Genomic DNA, 21769 nt, shown 5'->3' with positions numbered 1-21769 from the left:
ACATTTTTGTTAGACTTTTAGCTCATTCACCTCACTGGATCTACAAAATATTTTAATCCAATTTGGAATTTAACAATCGCACCCGTGTGAAGTGAGAGGAGCTCTTATAATATTCATACATCTCATTCTGGCCAATCACAATTTGCGTCCTCACTTTTGGCTTCCATGTTTGTGTTTACACAAACACTCAAACCTGTGCATAGGAGGGGCTCCTCAACAAACATTTCAGTTAAGAACAATAACGCTAATGGTAAACTAACGTTGTGTTTTGCATTGCAGGAGCTCGTTCCAGAAGGCAGATCAACGTCCACGTGGACAACCTAAGGAACCGCCCACTGACCGACTACGACATGGAGGCCATCGCAGCGTGTGTCCCTGAGCTCTACCGGCGCGTGGATCAGGAAAGTGACCTTTCCTCTCTCACAGTAGTAGACGAGCAGCTCCTGAGACCTCCAAAGGACTTCACACCTGCTGTTCACCTGAACAGACCCTGTGAGTGTGTCTATGACCGTCTCACTAAGGAGTGGAGGCCGGTGTACCAACGCTATGACCGGCGTACTAAGCGGTGGAGGCCGGCGTTCAGACCCGAGTACCACCGCTGTGTCTGTGTGCAGTATGACCCCCCTACTAAGAAGTTTGTGCGGGTGCGCCGGCCTATGCCAACACCAGCGGTGGTGACTACTCAAAACAACATTCTTTTCCAGGAATTCTCCAGGTCCCTCGTGACTCCACCCCACCCTGACACCCTAACACCCCCCTTCAGGTAGGAATTTGTCCACCATTTATTTGCTACCTTTTTGGAATTTTACACACGAAAGTACACACATTTCCATTTATTTATTATATCATGAAGCATCATGCTCTGATGAAGGCTGCATAGCCGAAACGCATATACTGGATTTGGGTTTAGCACGCCACTGAAAACCATTGCTGATGCGCAACCTCTTTTTCCTCATTTACCCCCCTTCAGGTGTTGGAACGCCCGCAGCGGCAACAAGCATGACCTTGTGGAGGTGAACGGTCAGCAGCTGGCCAGAGTCATCTCCGGTGTCTCCGCCACATGGGAACTGGGGGGACGCGTCGTCCCGCGCCAGTGGAGGGTGACCGTCTACAGGACAGATGGACAGATGCAGCTGTCGGTGTTCTGTAGCTTCCCTGAGGAGAAGGTACGGAGGTGTCTCGCCTTTAGCGGCGGGCCGACGGAGCGCCTTCCTCTTCAGACCATCGCCAGAGGTCCTCCTCGAAGCATGACAGGTCTAAGACTGTAAGATCAACAAGCCGTCGTCTACCTCGGACGTGCAAGTAAGTATTATGGCAAGTAAGCTTAAATTAATATTTTGTAACTATGTATTGTAATGAGATGTGTAAAGTATTTTACTTCCATATTACTACAGTGGCCTACCTCAAAATTGTACTTAATTAGTCTACAGTTAGTAGTAAATGTTTAGTTACTTTCCTCCACCACTGACATAATAAATTGACCTCTCTCTCTCTCTCTCTCTCTCTCTGCTTCACAGGTGTCAGATCTCTGCAAAGCTCTCAGCTCTCTCGCTCTCTCTCTCTCTCTCTCGCTCTCTCTCTCTCTCTCTCTCTCTCTCTCTCTCTCTCTCTCTCTCTCAGCACCCCCCCCCCCCTCTCTCCACAGAACAGCAGAATGGAGCGGTGTCACATCAAGTTCATCAACGAGCCGTCTTCAACCTCTGGACGTGCAAGTAAGTTATTGATCAATTACTGTAATACATTTTTTTTGTCAGACTTTTAGCTCATTCACCTCACTGGATCTACAAAATATTTCAATCTAATTTGGAATTTAACAATCGCACCTGTGTGAAGTTAGAGGAGCTCTTATCATATTCATACATCATCACAATTTGTGTCCTCACTTTTGTCTTCCATGTTTGTGTTTACACAAACACTCAAAGCTGGGCATAGGAGGGGCTGGCGCCCCTCAACAAACATTTCAGTTTAGAATAACGATGATGGTAAACTAAAGTTGTGTTTTGCATTGCAGGAGCTCGTTCCAGAAGGCAGATCAACGTCCACGTGGACAACCTGAGGAACCGCCCCTGACCGATGGAGGCCATCACAGCGTGCGTCTTTGAGCTCTACCGGTGCATGGACCAGGAAAGTGACCTTTCTCCCACGGGTTGTCCCGTGCCAGTGGAGGGTGACCATCTACAGATGCAGCTGTCTGTGTTCTGTAGCTTCCCCGAGGAGAAGGTACGGAGGTGTCTCGCCTTTAGCGACGAGCCGACGGAGCGCCTTCCCCTTCAGACCATCGGCAGAGGTCCTCCTAGCATGACAGGTCTAAGACTGTAAGATCTCGGACGTGCAAGACTGCAAGTAAGTATTATGGCAAGTAAGTATTATTGATGAATTACTGTAATAAAACTTTTTCTGTTAGACTTTTAGCTCATTCACCTCACTGGATCTACAAAATATTTCAATCCAATTTGGAACTTGACAATCACACCCGTGTGAAGTGACGGGAGCTCTTCATTTAAAAATATTTTTAAATTACATTAAACCTAATTTGATGTTTGTTTATAGTTCTTCATGAGGACGACATGTGTGTGGAACCTGCAGGTTTAGAGGATGCCTGTGATGTCAGTGATAGGATCATGTTGGCTTATACCAATGTGTGTCCTCGCCTCTGGGGCACACCGCTGCTCCATTGTTATAATCTTGATAAGTAATTTAAGGTTAAGTTAAGGGGTGGTTGACTTTTCTTTTTTCCCTATTGGCTGACTACTTTAGAAATTATGAAAAATGCACACACAAATGATGGGGCATCGGTGTGTTAAGTTGGGGAGGGTGATCTATGTTGATGTGAGGGTTGGTTTGGTGCCTTCAGCAGGAAGTGGATCTGGGAGGGATTCATGTTCCTCCACATGTGCTTAGCCCTCTCAGAGAAACTTGACACTATCGCACTGTTTTGACTTAACTTTTAACATAATGTAATAATGGTGATTATGACAAAACTAACAAAGTGTCTTGTTTGCCTGTATCATTTCATTTCTGCAGTATGTTCAGTTCACAGGTTTCTACCGACTGAGTCTTGCGTGCTGCTGCTCGGTGTCATCTTCACCAGTCAGTTGGCCTTGTGTCTGGCGGAGGTGCCATTCAACCCTGTGAATGCTCTAGGTTGCGTCTTGCGCCTGAGCGTTTGTCTGTCTGTGGGGCGTCTGGGTGTGGTAAGAGGTAAAGTACTCACCCACCACTGCAGCAGAAAGCTGGGTTCAACGCCCAGGAGTAACTGCAGTGCTTCCAGCTTGGCCTGGCGCTCCATCAAACACAATTGGCCGTGTTTACGGGTGGGAACTTAAGCTGGCGATGGATCAAGTGACTGTCCCTTTTGCTGCACTGCAGAAGCTACTTCCAAGTGTGTATGGGAGGATGCACACAGTAGTTTATATCTCCTCAGCTGTGGGGGTGGTGGTGCCAGCAAAAGGGACTCAAGGACACTTGGGGCAATTGGGAATTGGCGATGACTAAATTGGGACTCCTCCCATGGGTGGTCACCTTGACGTTGGTGGAGGAGCTTGCGAATCGCTTACCCAGAGAGCAGGTCTTGGCAGGGGCCACCATGCCGGACAGCTCAAAGGGTAAGGGATCAGACGAAGGACCACCCGTAGATAAAACAAACCTTTTACAGAAATCACCAAGGATCCAAAGCACTCCAGGCAGACGTCCAAGGTGATACCACCATGGAGCATGCTAGGAGGTGTGTGGTGGGAGACCCTTACAACATGCACAACTGAGCAGGGACCCCAGGTAAATCACACACACACACACACACACTACTTTTCTGAAGTAGTTTCATCTCTTTTTCTCTTATCTTTGAACACTGCTCTTCATCCAAGGCGACTCGCCAATTGCTGGAGCAGAGAAAGCTGCATGAACTCTAGCGGCCAGGGGTGCCCACACATTTATGACGTGAGATCTACTTTCAAAATGACCAGCTCAACAAGATCTACCCACTGAAAAAATAAGTGTACCATTGCTGAAAATAGTTTAAATATATAATGTACCGGGGGGGGGGGCTTTGGAATAGGGAGGGGGGAGAAATTATGACGGCTGTCTGCTGTCAAAATATGTCCCCCCCCCCCCCCCCGTATTTAACTTAAACGCCCAATGCATTCTCAATGGCAATAGCACAAACTTTGGCATGCTACTAGTCCTACATACTTACACCTATAGAAACCCCATTCAAACCTATTTAGGTTCATCTTACGGTGGACATGTTTGCCTGAAATGGAATCTTTGAAATGTTTCATAGGCAGATGCGGAAAATGCAGGTGAAAGGTTTGTCCTTGGCCTCTAGGGAGTGTGCATGCAACGTTTCACGCAGATCGGTGCAGTTTCAGGTAAAAAATGTGAAAAGCTGCCTCATGGTGGCGCTATAACAGGCCGTTCTGGAAACTGTGGGGCAGAGGTTCATCGTTGGCATCCAGGGAGTGTGTGTGCAAAGTTTGGCATCGACCGGGTTAACGGTGCCGGAGATTAGCTGGTAACAGACGGACGGAAGGACGGACGTACACACACACACACTGAGTGCAAAACATACTCTCTCCCCATGCCTTCGGCCTGGTGGAGACAATAACACAAACTTTGGCATGCTACTAATCCTACATCAGGGGTGCCCACACATTTATGACGTGAGATCTACTTTCAAAATGACCAGCTCAACAAGATCTACCCACTGAAAAAATAAGTACCTGTACCATTGCTGAAAATAGTTTAAATATATAATGGAATAGGAGAGAAATTATGACAGGCAGTTTCTGCTGTCAAAATATGTCCCCCCCCCCCCCCTGTATTTAACTTAAACGCCCAATGCATTCTCAATGGCAATAGCACAAACTTTGGTGCTACTAGTCCTACATACTTACAACTAGAAACCCCAATTCAAACCTATTTAGGTTCATCTTACGGTGGACATGTTTGCCTGAAAATAAATCGTTGAAATGTTTCATAGTTTTAAAATATAGTGCTTTCAATAAAGTAAGTCACCAGTTAATTCCAAGTGTCAGATGCCATTTTTTTATATTTAAATTAAATATATTTTTAGGACCATGCCATGTGGCACCCCTGCGCTAGAATGTCCAGGGAAAGGCCTACATACTCTCCAAGAGTTGGGAAAGAACATATCAAGAGAGTGGAGTGGTAGGCCCTTGGATTGACCAGTGGATGCAATGTACCAACTTTCAACTTTGGGTCAGCCTATGAGCCTACATGTAAAAGTGACCAAAGTTGAAGGGCAGAGCTTCAACTTCAGCTACCCAGTACCCAAGGTTGAAGCCCTTCAACTTTGGGCAGATCTACAAGCTCGTAGTGCGGCACCGAGTGCCACGCTACGAGCTTGTAGATCTGCTATTTTTCAGTGGGGTACATTTAATCACTGGTCCTGGGTCAATCCAAGGGCCTACCACTCCACTCTCTTGATATGTCGTTCCCCAACTCTTGGAGAGTATTTAGGCCTTTTACTGGAGGTCCCAGCCCCTAAAATGACCCCAGGAGGAAGTGTTGGCCTTTACTGAATTGCTTCAGTTTGAGTTCATTTGAGATTCAGATTTGGGCACCGTAGCATGTGGTTTTTAAGTGGTGGGCCTCGGGTCATCCTAGGGGCTAGATTCGCCCTACAAAATGTCTTCTAAACCACGTGTGTGTGTGTGTGTGTGTGTGTGTGTGTGTATAATATATATATTATATTTTTGAGTGGTGTAAACCACTCGTACAACTGGCTTTGTTAGTTTACGTGTCTGTCTGTCTGTCTGTCCGTAAGACCACAGCTGATCAGTCTATAGACGTAAGACCTTACACCACTCAGTTCACACGGGTGTGATTTCTTTTTACTACATGATGTGACTAGGGTTGTCTGTCACAATCATGACATTTTACTTGACATTTAATTGTCATAGAAATTAAATGTTTGTTCAATGAAAAAAACAATTGCAATTATTCTATTTGGCTTTTAGGCATTGTAAACACAAATTGCACTAGGCAGATTTGACAAATAACTTAGATAGGCAAAAAATGCCAAAATCTAAAAGCTCACAAATCTGTGCAACGCATTGTGTGCTTGTAGACTTGTATATTATAATTGGGACAGGTGGGGCCTATAATGTGACCTGGTGTCTTGCAGCAATGTAATGAAATGTTTTGTTTGCACAGGTCACACACCAGGGTACGTGAAGGGCTACAAGATAACGGCACACATGTGAGCTGTCTTAATGGACTGGCTGATCAAGGTTCATCACAGTTTCCAGCTACATCAGGAGACCCATCTCACAACATGATGAGGCTCACCTGAAACCAATTATGCAGCACATCGCTAAGAATGTTAGTGAGGGGAATGAACATTTCCAGGTGAGTTGGCGGTTAGTATAAATGTAGGTTAGATGGCATGTTATTTAAGAAGGATGCTAGGGTCATTTCTTTACCAGGCATCCTATAGTTTCGATGTACAGATGTTCAGACCAATTATTCTAGATTACTGAGACACTCTCTGCATGTGATGAGCATCTGCTTAATTGTAACTTGGAGTGAGTATAATGCAGTAAGATGGGGATGTTTACGTGGATAAATATTGAATACTAAATGTCTATTCTCCACTAGTGTTAGTAAAATGTAGCATATAATGGAGTTAGATGGGGATGTTTAATACAAGAGTTCCTCTCCACTAGGGTTAGTATAATATAATGGAGTAAAACATGTTTAAATACAATAATTCTAATGCTAGTTTTCCCTCTCAACTAGGCCGTCAAGGAGAAGAACTCGGAGAGCAAGCTAATGTCACTGGCCTTTCTGAGCTGCAGTCGTCTACTGTGAAGAGTCTAGCTGCTTGGCAATCCCTGAGGTTGAATCGGACATGCTTGCAGACATGTTGCCTTTCATCGACCTTTATATATATATATTTTTTTTTCTTTCTCTGAGAGCCTACTCAAAATGAGAGTGATGCGTTTTGGATGGGTGTGACTCGACAGCAAATGGTCAATCTACAAGCTCACGTGTTGTGTTGGGACCTTGTAGACTACTTGTCATGTAGGCTACATAACATACTACATGTTTGTTGTGCCAAAGACAATGTATCAATTATGTTCTGTGTACCATCATATGGAAAAGGTCTCATGTCAAACATATCTATGAATTATCAATGTAAATGGAAAACTATAGCAAAGTTCTCACATGTACATTTTTGTAAATATATGCATTATGTAAATAATAAATGTAATACATTTTGAATTGGTGGTATAATTTAGTATGGTAATGTTTAAAAGGAAGTTGTGCCACTAGTTGTAATGCCCATGAAACCTTCACCTGGTTTATTTACTAATGTACTTTTTCTAAGAAATTGATTGAATAGACACTTGGTTCCTATTGGTGTGCCTTGGGATTGTGTGACAGACATGCATTATTGCAATATACTGTATTGTACTATAACATTTCTGTTTACATAAGTATTTTCTGCACACCCAGTTTCCCCATGCAGAGGCAAAAAAATGATATACCTACAAAGAATATTTTAACCACTAAGGAATTTATTTTCCACCCCCAGACAAAAGATCTACAAGCTCATTGTGCCATACTGAGCTTGTAGATCGTCTATTTCACTAAATACAGGTATGACTTGAGATTTTGACTTGTCTCTTTGTTGGGCACAAAGTGAAAAGCTCTGCTCTGGAATAGACTGCAGCGGGGAACCACATGTGGTACAGTATACTGTCTATGCTGTACCACATGCATTCATAGTACACTGGTTCTCAACACCAGGGGTCCAATATATGAACCCTTACCAGAGTTTATGAATAAAAGTGTAGATTTGGGGACCAGAGACGGATGACAAATTGTATAACTATGTTTTTTGGAATGAAAAGGGTTTAGAATCTGGTATAGTGAACTCTCACTCCTCTGAGGATGCAGGTGGAATTTGTGGATGTAGCAGCATTACATTAAAACTGACAACCCTTGAAAGACCTTTTAAAACTGACCTTTGCATCATGATTTGAAGTTAACGGTATTTGCCTTAGTTGATTTAAATCTGAAGTTGCAGTGGAATTCAGATTAGCCACTAGGGGGAGCCTCTCGCCCAATCTAGGTTTTTGCACCCACAAGAATATTGGTCCAATCATGTCACTGGGGCTTTTCTGTTGACCAATCGCAGCAGTAGCTGCGGTGTGTGTACGGAAGTAAAGTGAACTGGTAAAATGGTCCGCTTTGGTGAAACTCCCCAACTGGCACTTGATATACATTTATAAATGGACCAAATGCCCACAGGGTAGGAACTTTCCTCGTTACTACAACCGATCATTACCGTGTAATCGTGTATACATGTATTTATATACATAATATAAAATCATATACAGTATTAATCACTACAGTACTACTTTTGTTTAAATTGTGTCCTAGCGTAACACGTTAAAGTGTGTGGGGCTCTGGTCCATTGCGTTGGTGATGTTTTTGATGAATTGAACAAGGTGGACCCTCTTGTAAGCAAGTGTAATGCTTTATTGGGTCGTCCACTCACAGTTAACAGTCTTTGTATTGACTCGTTGTGCTTGAATTGTACTGTAATTCCGCAAACTGTTAATACATATTTCAATCAATCAATTGGACATTTATTTTTTTACGCTTTCCATTTAGGTTTAAACACGAATGCAGGAATCTCTCTTTGCACTGTATTGTATGAACTCTCTCAGTCACAGTCACACAGCAATGACAGAATGCTAGCCTTGGCTCAAGACTATATCCGAGTCTGACTAATACTTTGATTGATTGAAAAATGTATTAACAGTTTGCAGAATTACAGTACATTTCAAGCACAAACTCAATACAAAGGCTGTTAACTGTGAGTGGACGACCCAATTAAGCATTACACTTGTTTCCAATAGGGTCCACAATGTTCAATTCATCAAAAACATTTAGAGACGTACAAATAGACACTTCTATATAGACAAAGGACAGAACAGGAATTCACCATAAAGGAGGTAAAAAGGGAAAAGAAATGTATACAGTGAGGGGAAAAAAGGGGTGGGGGGGATTCACGTTCAGCTCCGTTCATTTGTTTGTTTTCCTTGGAGGAGCTGCGTTGGGTCACCAAGTCGGCTCCGTGGCCGTACCTTGAGTTGGCTGTGTGGCCGTGACCAATAATTTCGTATTTCTCTATGCAAATGTCAAAAGACATAGTCTTGAATTGATCCAAGGCTATGCAAGCACCCCTTCCTTGTAAATTATCTTCTGACGGTCCTGGGCTCCTGGCAAATGTAGGGCAAGTTAATTAGCTAAATGTTTTTCACTCACAGAGAGCAAACTGGAAAGGTTTTATCACCGTCCAATCACAGATCAGCTGGGTAGCTCTGGTCCATAGCCCTAATGGTTCTATGATTCTGCCCTGCAGATCAGGGGTGCAGCAGTTAAGAGAACTAATCGATTTAATGTATCATAAAAGTAATTGATATCAACAATTTAATAAAAACAGTCCCTATTTTGGGCATGTCATAGGTGAGAAGTCTCAATAAACGTTACAATTCTTAAAAAATAGTGACAATATCAGATCAACAAGCCGATAACACTGCTATGCAACTCGTTGTGAGCTTGTAGATCTGCCATTTCCATTATTTTTTGCACATGTGCATAAAATTATGCTTAAGGGTGGAAAACTACTCTAGTTAAACTTGTTGTTCCCTCTCTCCATTAAGGTATTCATAGGTGAGGGAAAAAAACACAAACTTCCCAGTTCCTGTATGTATAATATAATTGTATATCCTCCTAAATTCCAACACTTAGAAAGGCGATGGACTTCACTGAGTGTTACGGGGACACCGTGTCCAGCGTCGCGGCAGCAGCTCGCTCCGGGTGCAGAGAGCGTGTTCGGAAGCTGATCCGCAAAGGCCTCAGCGTAGACAGCAGAGACAACCGTGGCTGGAACGCCCTGCACGAGGCAGCAGCCGCTGGCCACAAGGAGTGCGTGCAAGAGATCCTGTCTGCTGCTGGTAAGCAAGGATTGTATACGGAAAACAGTTATGTTCATACATACTTGGGGGGGGGGGGGGGGGGGGGGGGGGGGGGGGTGTCTCCTCTCAAACAAGTGCTTGTTTGAGAGGAGACGCAACCAACAATAAACACAACACGCAACATTCTGTCTTCTGGTCTGTGGAATGTAAAATAAGAGCACTGCAGTTGAACCACCATATCCCACTTTACCCCTGTGCCACGTACGACACGAGTACCCTATGTCCCCTTTTCCACCGGGGTTGAACCGGTTCAAGTATTTTTTCCCGCCTAATATTAAACCAGTTCAGAGTGTTTCCACTGAAAATGAATTGGTTCAGAAGTTCAGAACCCTAAAAGTTGGTTCAGAACTGGAACCAAAAAATGGCCGCCGGTTCCATTAAAACGCCACGGTTCCAAGAATCTAGAAGGGAACCAGTTCTATTATTATCTTATTTTGGTGGAAAAGGGGCCTTTGATTATCAATAGGTGGTCTCAAATACTTCCGTACATTATTGCTCATGGCTCATGTTCGTCGTATGGCACAGTATTAGGTTTCAGTGGCTAAAGACGCCCTTTTCTCTTCCTGCTTTTCTTTTCTCCTCTGAATTGCTAAGCAGCAGGCTCATCGCACGGCCATCGCGGCTACGTGAACTCTTTGACTCACGAGGGAGAGTCTGCACTGTACCTGGCGGCACGGCAAGGGAACCTGCCGGTGGTACGAACCCTTCTGAAAGCACACGGCAACATTAACCAGCCAACCAACGATCTGTCCTGTCCTCTTTTTGCAGGTACTGTATGTAACGAACGCATTCATTCATTACTATTGTCATTGTGGTACTTAAATCTGTATATTATGTGTTATTTATCCGTTTTGTTCCTATATACTGTAGCTGTGGATGCTGGGCATAAAGGGATTGTGGAACTGCTAGTCCGTAAAGGTGCAGAAGTCAACGGCACACATACTGCCTCCTGTTGGTCCTGCCTTCACCAAGCTGTTTATAAGGTAATAATTTAACGCACGCACCCCCCCCCCTCCACACACACACACACACAGATGTACAGTTTACATTTTATACCATGAATCATGTCACACTTTTATTATTTTCTTCCCCAAGGGTCACAGTGACATTTTACGCACACTGGTTGGTGTGTGTCACCTGGAGGCACTCGATGACCACAAGATCACTCCTGTGTTTTTAGCCTCGCAGTACGGACAGCAGCAGTGCCTGGAGATTCTTATTGATGCAGGTCAACCAATTTTCCTTACTGTGTCTTTGTGACGATCATCATCATCATCATTATTATTACTAGGGTCTGCCCGCCGGCTGGTCCTCTCTTCTTTATTTAAAAAAAAATTGGGGGGCTTTTCTGCCTTTAAAGGGACACTTCACCCCTTTTGCAACCAGATCTTATTTTAATGATAAGACACAATGACGCACGCACGCACGCACGCACGCGCGCGTGCACACACACACACACACACACACACACACACACACACACACACACACACATAGAAATATATTTATATAATATAAATGGATTCCCCATGACTCGCATCAATGCAACCACACTTGCAATTACCCAGAATTGCACCTTTCTAGTTTATTACTGTTGTTATTAGGTGTTCACGTGGTGTGTTTTCCACTGTACTGTAGGTGCCAACGTGAATGCCCAGGTCGAGGACTTGGCCACGCCGCTGTTTATTGCAGCTCAAGAGGGTTATGAAGGATGCGTGGAGCTTCTTTTAGAGCGCGGCGCTGATCCTAACCTACCGTGCAGCTCTGACTGGCCCCAGCTCCCCATTCACGCTGCCGCTCAGTTGGGCCACATCAGGTACCTACTGTAGTACTGATCCATAAGATGTTTCTCTGTGATGTATAACTGTATATACACAGTACACTGCAGGCTGCATGTCATTATAAAACGTGTTGTGAGATTGTAGATTGGCAATATTCGTTATTCAAACTGGTGAAAAGTTCAATTGATTTCATAGAAATCACACCCGTGTGAAGTGAGGGGCACTCTTATCATCGTACATCATCTCATCTCATCTCATAGAGCCGGCCAGCAACTCTACATCTGACCTCGAACCTTAGATCTCCATATATGGAGCCTACCTGAACTGACATTCCAGATCCTCCCCACCCGTCCTTTCTCTTCGATGTCTCCCTTTTGACTGATACCGGTCCATTCAAACTCTGACTATGTCCATTCAAACGCCCCAAGGTTATTAGCGCAGCTGTGCCCGGCAGCTGGCGAAAACAGTTCTCAACAGGCCCGAAAATGAAGGCCCGGCCCCACCTGGGTCTTAACTGGGCTGGCCCGAGGCCCCACCTGGCCTTACTAATTAGCACACATTTTACACCCGAAAAACGTCCCGGCCCGTGACCGCGTCCTGTGTCGGTCTTGCGCTTGTATCACGGTGTGGGTACCAGATCTATCCTGCACGTACGTGCAATGTCAAAATGAATTGGAATAAAAAACAAATGATGTAGCCTATATGATCGCGTCTGGATCGCATCTTGGTGAACTCTTGCAGTGTGTGATGCCTAGTCGGCGACCAATCGTTTAGTGTGAAAGCCACAAAGATATAATGACAGTCAATTTCAAAAATCACACATGAAGTGAGGGGCGCTAATATATTAAAGTCTAACTCATGTTGATTAGGTGATGTAATGGTGATGTAAAACAAACGGTGCCAACACAAACATTAAACACCATTAACAATAAAGAGACAATATGACGTAATGAGGCACATTATGACCAGTGTTGGGCATCGTTACTTTAGAAAGTAACGTCGTTAGGTTACTGGATTACTGCCCATAAAAATAATCCCTTACCGTTACAAATTACCTTCTGAGAAAAGTAAAAGGTTAGATTATTTTCCGTTACCTGACAATTAAAACCCATTTTGTAATGCTTGCGCAAGTTGGTTACATTGTATTAGGCTACTGCCTACCGTCATTGCGCCGCATTATCACGGCCCGGTTAAAAACGAGAATGATACACACCATGAACTGACCATAGACAATATCCCCTTTACAGCTCTCTCTTTATTAATGAATATAATTTGCCACAATCACCAGCCTATACACGTAGGACTGGACAGAAAGATAGTGCAGAGAGTACACTACAATATGCCATACCTGTTGCGCTGCGCTCTGATGCCCTCTCCACGCCGCACGCCGTGGCGCATGAACAACATCAACAACTTTGATTGATTGATTGAAAATTGTATTAACAGTTTGCAGAATTACAGTACATTTCAAGCACAAACTCAATACAAAGGCTGTTAACTGTGAGTGGACGACCCAATTAAGCATTACACTTGTTTACAACAGGGTCCACCATGTTCAATTCATCAAAACTTCTTCAAAAATGTAGAGACGTACAAATAGACACTTCTATATAGACAAAGAACAGAACAGGAATTCATCATAATGGAGGTAAAAAGGGAAAAGAAACATATACAGTGAGGGGAAAAGGGGGGGGGGGGGGGGCGGTGGGGGGGGATTCAGATTTTACGGGGGCCAGTTTCGAATTGCAGCCATCTGTAGGTGCCCTTTGAGAGCGGTTTTGAAGGAGTCAAGGGATTCGCATGTCTTGGTAGGGCGGTCCACATTTTTGTGGCATAGGAGCGAAAAGAATTTAGTCCCTTGTTTGTGCCGAATCTGGGTTGTACATGGTTCGTTGCACTCCCTCTGGTGTTGTGGGTGTGGACTTCGTTAACATTCGTTAACTCCACGTGGACCCACGACGACCCACGTATGAATTAGATAGTTTATAAGCAATGGCACGGCGGCCATCCTTGCAGGCAGTGACAGTAACAGAATGAGAATCCTGTAGGCAGTAACCTGTTCATTTTGGGGGGGCAACAACAACAGCCTGTTGTTGATGATGAATGATACTATGAAACTTAACAATTCATTAACTAGTACTCACCTAATGACGCCGCCACGGAGGATATACCATGTTAAACGTAATTCCAAAGTGCTTAGCCTACATTGTTTAAGTCATAGACGCATGCGGTTTTCATGAACTTTGGCTAAAAGCATGTTGTTGTTGTCTCCACCAGGCCGAAGGCATGGGGAGAGAGTATGTTTTGCACTCCGTCCGTGTGTGTGTCCGTCCGTGTGTGTGTGTGTGTGTGTGTCCGTCCGTCCTTCCGTCCGTCTGTTACCAGCTAATCTCCGGCACCGTTAACCCGGTCGATGCCAAACTTTGCACACACACTCCCTGGATGCCAACAATGAACCTCTGCCCCACATTTTCCAGAACGGCCTGTTATAGCGCCACCATGAGGCAGCTTTTCACATGTTTTACCTAAAACTGCACCGATCTGCGTGAAATGTTGCATGCACACTCCCTAGAGGCCAAGGACAAACCTTTGACCTGCATTTTCCGCATCTGCCTTTTATAGCGCCACCAGGAGGCCGACTTTTGTAAAACACATTTTTTGATATTACTCCTCCAGATTCTGTCCAAAAATCTCACAAATCGTTACACAGTATCTCTATGGTCATGTGCGCAAGTCGGATCTGTCCAATATTTCATATTCCATCCTAATTGGCTATAATTGGCTTTCACAGTTTGCAAGATTGCCCCGTTTTGAACAAAAGCCTCAAATCAGGAACGCAGCGTGCAATTTACGTGAAATCTTTCACACATTTTCTTACTAGGCTGAGGAATATATCCCACCCTTTTCACATTGGCCTGTTATAGCGCCACCAACAGGTTGATTTTTGCAAAACACATTTTTGGAACAAAATGCCTCAAATCATCCAATTGCCATCAAAGGCGTATGAAGAAATGGCACCCTTTTCACATTGGCCTATTATAGCACCACCAGGAGGCCACAACCTGACCTGCCCTGGTGGAGACCTGTGCCCTGAGGGGCACTGTTTCTAGTTATTATTATTCCACTACCACCCGGCACTTCCAGTCGACTAGACTGTCATGGCAGCTGGCTACAACCGAAACAACTTCCTCTTCCTCTTCAAAATAAAAGCTACGTGTAACAATACTTTTATTTCTTAAGTGAACTACAGGATGTAGTAGACGCAGGATATATAGTACATGGTATAGTGGGCATGGAAGGATAACTCACACAGAAGGCAGGAGAAATAGACTCCGCGGGCAGTCGGGGCTTTATTATTTTTTAAATCTTGCCAACAAAATGAACAGGGACACATTATAGTAACGGGATTACTTTTTTGGAAATGTAACTAGGTAACTAACTACTAAATTGCAAAACTAAGTAGTTACTTTATTCCGTTACCAATAAAAGTAGTCTGTTACATAACGCCGTTATTAATAGCGCCGTTACACCCAACACTGATTATGACATACATTTTCCCTTCATTGTCAATGGCGTTTACAAAACAAACATTGAACTAAAGACAAACATTAGCGCCCCTCAAAAAATACTTACTGAGAAATGTTTCTCACTTCTGTGCTTCCAGCATCCTCAAGAGGCTGATAGCTGTGACGGACCGTGCGTGCGACCGCGGCGAGGCCATGGTGAGTCCTCTGTACGTAGCTGTGGATCAGAATCGGCGGTGGAGTGTCGCGCTGCTCTTGCAGGAGGGCTACAGTCCAGACGCCCAGGACTGCAGTCTCAAGCTGGGTCATCATTCACCGCTGGCCATGTCTATAGCGTGTGACGACCAACCGTGCAGGTTTGTACACAAACTCATTTAACAAAAACAAAAACAAACAAAAAAACATTGAACATATCAGAGATACAAGCTCAAAGCCCCTCTTTCTGGCTCCCCGAAGTGGACTGGCTCACTAGTAAAATACAGAATAGATTCTAAAATACTGCTCACCACCTATAAGGCCCTGAACAACCTAGCAGCTCTCTGCTACCTCTACGACCTCATACATAACCATGCCCCTGGTGGTGCCAACCACCTGGTGGTCCCCAGGACAAAGCGCTGAACCTGGGGTGTCAGGGCCTTCTCAGTTCTCACTCGCTGGCCTTCCCTATGAAACTCACCCTTCTCCAACCCTTTTAGGACGGGAATCACTTTTGGTGTTTGTTCCTTCAAGACGGGAACCCCTTTTGGGGTTCTTGTTGCTATGTACAGTATAGCAACATAAATGTTTTGTAATTTTTTGTACGTTTTTCAGAAAACTTCGGCCTCAGTCCTACAGTAAATGGATTAAAATCACGTCTTCAGACTTTCCTTCCCCACCTAATCAAATTCCCCTTTTTACTTTTTTCTAATTTGAACAGTTTTAGTTGTTTTTAGGGACCAAGAAGTCACGCAGTGACTTTGGTCACTCTTTGTTTTTGTGTTTATTTTTCTTCTTCTTCTCCTTCTTCTTCCGCCAAAAATAGCTGTTCTGACTGAATGGTGCAGTCGGTTTTCGCGAAACGCGGTAATCTGGTAGAGGGCCATGCCAAACGGTGAATATGCGAAGCCCAAGACGATTGGCCAAATGGTGGCGCTATAGCGCTCAATTTAAAATGCTAACTTTGAACGTGCATAGCTCATGAACCGTTTGACCGTTGGCAATGACACTTTGATACCCATATGCGTATCCTCGTGCTGAACAACTTTCGTGTTCTGACTTTTGACCTCTGACCTTTAGATCACCCGCCATTTTGAATTATATGATCAGTACTTTATTTTATTCTCCTTCTGCCAAAAATAGCTGTTCTGACTGAACCGTGCAGTCGGTTTGCGCAAAACTTGTCAACATGATAGAGGACCATGCCAAACGGTGACTATGTGAAGCCCATCATGATTGGCCAAATGGTGGCGCTATAGCACTCAATTGATGCAAAACTTGCAAAACTTGCAAACTTTGAACGTGCATATCTCATGAACCGTTTGACCGTTGGCAATGACACTTTGATGCACATATGTGTCTCCTCATGCCGAACAACTGCCTTGTTCTGACTTTTGACCTCTGACCTTTAGATCACCCGCCATTTTGAATTATTTGAAAAACAGTTCAAATGTAACTCCTCCCAGAATCTTTGCTCAAAATGAACGAAAACTTCTACACGTGAACTTTGGACCGATACGGACAAATAATCGTAGCACATTTTTTCTAAGTGAAAAAATTAAGTTTTTATGAACCAATAAAAATTGCTGTTTTGTGAAAATTTTTCTTCTGCCTCTAATACACACATATGCTTATGTCACTTTACTATGCGAAGCCCATCACGATTGGCCAAATGGTGGCGCTATAGCACTCAATTGATGCAAAACTTGCAAACTTTGAACGTGCATATCTCATGAACCGTTTGACCGTTGGCAATGACACTTTGATACACATATGTGTCTCCTCATGCCGAACAACTTTCGTGTTCTGACTTTTGACCTCTGACCTTTAGATCACCCGCCATTTTGAATTATATGAAAAACAGTTAAAATGTAACTCCTCCCAGAATCTTTGCTCAAAATGCACGAAAACTTCTACACGTGAACTTTGGACCTATACGGACAAATAATCGTAGAACACTTTTTTCTAAGTGAAAAAATGAAGTTTTTATGAGCCAATGAAAATTGCGCGCGCACGCACACACACACACACACACACACACACACACACACACACACACACACACACACACTAAAGTTTGAGTACTTATGCTGAACAAACACTGAATGATTTTCCTGTTAACAATGGAGTATCTGATTGTCTCCGTGTAGCTCAGTCAGTTGAGCTCTTGCCCTTGGACCGCAAGGTTGTGTGTTCAAATCCAGCTACTGACAACTCAGCTTGTCAGTCTTATTTGTACATATTGTTGTGGGCTATATCAGTGAGATCAATAACTTTAAAGACTGGTGTGATGTTAAACACCACAAAAACTAAAGAGATGATCTTCAATCCAAATCCATGGTTGTGAACGAATGTCTGCCTAACACACACACGCATGCAGCCACGCACGCACGCACGCACGCACGCACGCACGCACGCACGCACGCACGCACGCACGCACGCACGCACGCACGCACGCACGCACACACACACACACACACACAAAGAGAAGTTTGCACGCACGCACGCACGCACGCACGCACGCACGCACGCACGCGCACACACACACACAAAGAGAAGTTTGTACGCACGCACGCACGCACGCACGCAGGCAGGCAGGCAGGCAGGCAGGCAGGCAGGCAGGCACGCACGCACGCACGCACGCACGCACGCACGCACACGCACACACACACACACTTTAACTGTGCGTGAAAACACACTGTAGTAATGGATAAAGACATGCCCAAAATGAGGACACACCTTCTTGTTACCAAATCAGTAAATGGTTTTACAGTTTACAATGTATTCACTGATTGTCTCTGTGTAGGTCAGTCAGTAGAGCTCCCGCCTTCGGTGCACAAGGTTGCGAGTTCAAATCCCGGTACCGACAACTCAGCTCGTCAGTCTCATTTGTGCGTGTTGTTCTTATTGCGCATTGTTCTTCTTCTATCTTGGTCCCGCTTTATCGCTGCTTGCAGCTATATTCTATATTTGTTTTTGCCCTTTTGTCTTACTTTTAAGGACATACTGTGTAACATTTTCAATTGAAAGTTATATTAGATCACTTACAGCACCGTAAGTGGATAAACTATCCACATGCCAGAGTCCTGCAACCTTTGATGGGTGAAAGCGGGTGGAAAAATATACTTCACGGGTACGGGGCTATGGTACGGGGACGAGCGTTATCTGAACTAAACGTGGGCGGGTAACACTTTAATCAGAGCGCACTGCAAGATTGCATCTGGGTGCTTCTCACATACCCAAGTCAAGGAATCGCCAGTGATGTCACATCACTGCCGATTCCTTATTTCCTTCATAATGGCGTTCTTTCTGCTGCATCCTTGCATCCTTATTGTAGCATTTCACGTGTGGTGTTTATCACTACGAGCTGCCTGTAGGCTATTTTCGTCACCTTGCGCTATTGAAACGCCAGAGGAGTCTAACACCTATGTACAGTAAATTTAAAATGCAGTTTTTCTGCTGTATGACATGGCTGAAATATACAACTAAATATCTTCTTTCAGTGAAACGGTGAAGTTGCTTCTGGCCGCAGGAGCCACTTTGACTGAGGCTGTGTGGATGTTTGCCTTGCCCATTAAACCAGAGCTGCTGCCGCTGATACTGCAGCACAGACGTATCCCCAAGATCCAGAATATGAGCCGGAGCCTTTCTTCCATACCGGACCAGCGAAGAGCGTTGAGGCGCACTGAATTGAGGGCACTGCTCTGTGTAGCACTCGACTATGTGAAGTTTGCCTCCTGCTGGCTGCCCGTGCTCCTACAGGCTGACCTGGAGCCGTCTTTACTGCTGCAGCCCATCATGTAAGCTCTTTGCTTTTTCAACGCATAAATGTGACTTAATTCGTACACTGTTACGGTAACACTTTGGTTCATACTCCCTAGCTATCAATCATTTAGCTGGGGACCCCCTGTACTAGCTCCGTCAATTGAGCTTGTGATTATTTTCATAGGCTGGAAAAGGCAGACAGCGAGGTGTTGAACTACCTACTGGCATTCGTGAACTGGTCGACCCTGTCACAAGATCTGAGAAACATTCTGCTTCGGAGACTGGATGAGAAGACCTGGACACCACTGGCCTGTTTTGGTAAGGCCACGCATGATCAAGTCAGAAATTAGGACAGAATTAGAATTAGAATTATTAAAACCACGGACAGTGCCGTAGAATCAGAGTAAATAAGGAAGATTGTCTGCCATAATAGTACAGTATGTACACTGTGTAATTTTATAGAGGTATGGTATCTAAAGAGCACAAAGTACCTTTCTGAACGTACCAAGTATCGTGAGACTTTCCACCGCTTCCTGTCTGGCAGCCAAATCTCGTGATACCCCCGAGACAGAAACGATACCTATACCGCTGTTTATGATGCTCAATAAAATGATGTACTGTGTCTTCTTTTGTATTCCTGAACCGATTTATAGGACAACGGTCTCAACTGCCATATATTCATTGAACTTCCGGTATGAGAAATCTTATCCAACGACAACAAAATATTCTTTAGTTTTGAGTCTGAGAGGCTAAATCTCATCAAATGTTGTTCCGTGGCTCAATAAAGCAATAAGCCACAAGAGGTCTCAGATTACCTTGTATTTTATAATGGCGTGAGTCGTGGTGAGGCACGAGACGTGTCTAAAACGGTTACAAACGATTGGCAATATTAAACTCATAAAACTATTCCTACTGGAGAAAGTAGTTACACTTTACGGCCACCAGATAGAGCTACTTCCTTGTTTACTCAGCCATTCCAGTCAGGCTTTGTTTGTTAGTTGTCAACTTTTGCCAAACGAAATTACATTGACAAACAACATTTATTTGGTGGCAGATTTAGCTGATATGTATGTGAACATCATGTCACAAACTCTAGCTTGGCTACATTACGAGGGTGGTCAGCTGTTCACAGGGGAATAGGATTGCTGTCTTTACAAGCCCGCCTGGAGAGACTCATTCACAGTCCTTAGAGCACGGGTGGTGCTTAGAAGTGTTTTTGACCAATGACAAAGCTTCTAGGAACATCTTTGAATGCAGATGCCTTAGATGTGTCACAGAGACTAATTTTTTTGGGGGAGCGTTTTACTCATTGATGGCTGTCTAAATACCAAAAAAAGGTCATTCAAATTTTGTCATTATTGCTTATAGCAGCTTTAAGGTGTAGATTATTTATCGTGACATTTAGTACATGGTCTAATCATAAACCAGCCAATCAGAATCAAGTATTGGGACTAACCGTTTTAGAAATGGTGAATAAATAATGTTTTTTCAAATGAAACAGGTTTATACCCCTGGTATAAAGGGTTGGATTCGGGGTAAGGCCTTGCGACATACTAGCGTCATGTCCAGGGCAGGTACAGGTACATCCATCTTCCTCATGCTACAGAAACAGAAGATAGGCTCCCGACCTTACAGTCTATGCTCCCGACCCAAGGTTGGATTGAATGGACATGTGGTGCAGAAACAAAGCAGCATTAACAGATTCCACAGTGTCTTCTGAACAATGGAATTGTAACAATCCATCTCTGTTCTCTCTCTCTCTCCCCTTTCCTCTCTAGACTGTGTACCGTCTCTCTTCCACCTCTGCAGGCTGAAGATCAGAGATGTGTTGGGGGGGCATCCGACGCTCATCCAGCAGCTTCCAGTGCCCACCCGACTACATGGCTACCTCCACTTCTCAGACGTCCCACCACCCCCGCCTTTGCCAGATCAAAGGCACAGCGATATCGTACACATACACATTCACAGACATGTTCTATAAAGACACTTGTGTAATTATGCCCTTCTGCCTCTCGTTATAGTACATTTATATTATTTTGTATCCATGCAATATGACTAAACCTTTTGTACATTATTTCCAACTTGTCTTCAAGTGCTGATTACTATTTTTGCTTTCCTTTGAGTTGAGAACATCTGTTCCCTTGTTTCCTGCTCAAAACGCCAGGAGTGGAAAGATTGTTGGTTTGTTTGTTTACTATAGAGGGTATGTGTATGCATTCAGTGAGTGGCAATACAAGTGGCAAAATTAGTTTAACATTGTTTAATGCAATTTAGTATCAACTAGGACCTTTCTGTTTGAATGTATGGGCTGTCAAGGCCACAAAGTAGTTTATTCAGTAGGTGTTCCCCTTTGTTTTGTTTTTTTTATGTCACACGCATACCCTCTATTCACACTGATGAAGGCTGGATATCTGAAACGTCTGTCATCTTATGGCATAATCTAAGAATAAAAAATCAAATCAAATCAACAAATCAACATCCGAGACAAAAT

General features: G+C 44.1%; 1 protein-coding gene and 1 long non-coding RNA gene across 4 annotated transcripts; both read left to right on the top strand.

Moving 5' to 3' along the window:
- Nucleotides 1-3517: 3517 nt before the first annotated feature.
- Nucleotides 3518-7619, top strand: LOC306915425. Its single transcript, XR_013788817.1, has 3 exons — nt 3518-3774; nt 6175-6369; nt 6760-7619. It is a non-coding gene; the product is annotated as an uncharacterized lncRNA (long non-coding RNA).
- Nucleotides 7620-8184: 565 nt separating this feature from the next.
- LOC306915583 (ankyrin repeat and SOCS box protein 3-like) lies at nt 8185-21727 on the top strand. Of its 3 annotated transcripts, none has more exons than XM_079493001.1 (10): nt 8185-8278; nt 9787-9992; nt 10611-10781; nt 10884-10996; nt 11109-11241; nt 11652-11829; nt 15459-15674; nt 19017-19313; nt 19463-19596; nt 21057-21727. In XM_079493001.1, the coding sequence occupies exons 1-10, from the start codon at nt 8259-8261 to the stop codon at nt 21257-21259; spliced, it is 1671 nt and encodes a 556-aa protein (XP_079349127.1). In that variant the 5' UTR covers nt 8185-8258; the 3' UTR covers nt 21260-21727. The 3 variants fall into 3 exon arrangements, with proteins under 3 accessions (XP_079349127.1, XP_079349126.1, XP_079349128.1); XM_079493000.1 differs by having other exon boundaries at nt 10608-10781; XM_079493002.1 differs by lacking the exon at nt 8185-8278 and adding an exon at nt 9385-9501 and having other exon boundaries at nt 10608-10781.
- Nucleotides 21728-21769: the final 42 nt, after the last annotated feature.

This window comes from Electrona antarctica, assembly GCF_951216825.1.
Source record: "Electrona antarctica genome assembly, chromosome: 22".
In the NCBI taxonomy this organism is placed as follows: domain Eukaryota; kingdom Metazoa; phylum Chordata; class Actinopteri; order Myctophiformes; family Myctophidae; genus Electrona; species Electrona antarctica.
The sequence above is the reverse complement of the archived record's forward strand: the minus strand, read 5'-3'. Positions and strand labels throughout refer to the sequence as shown.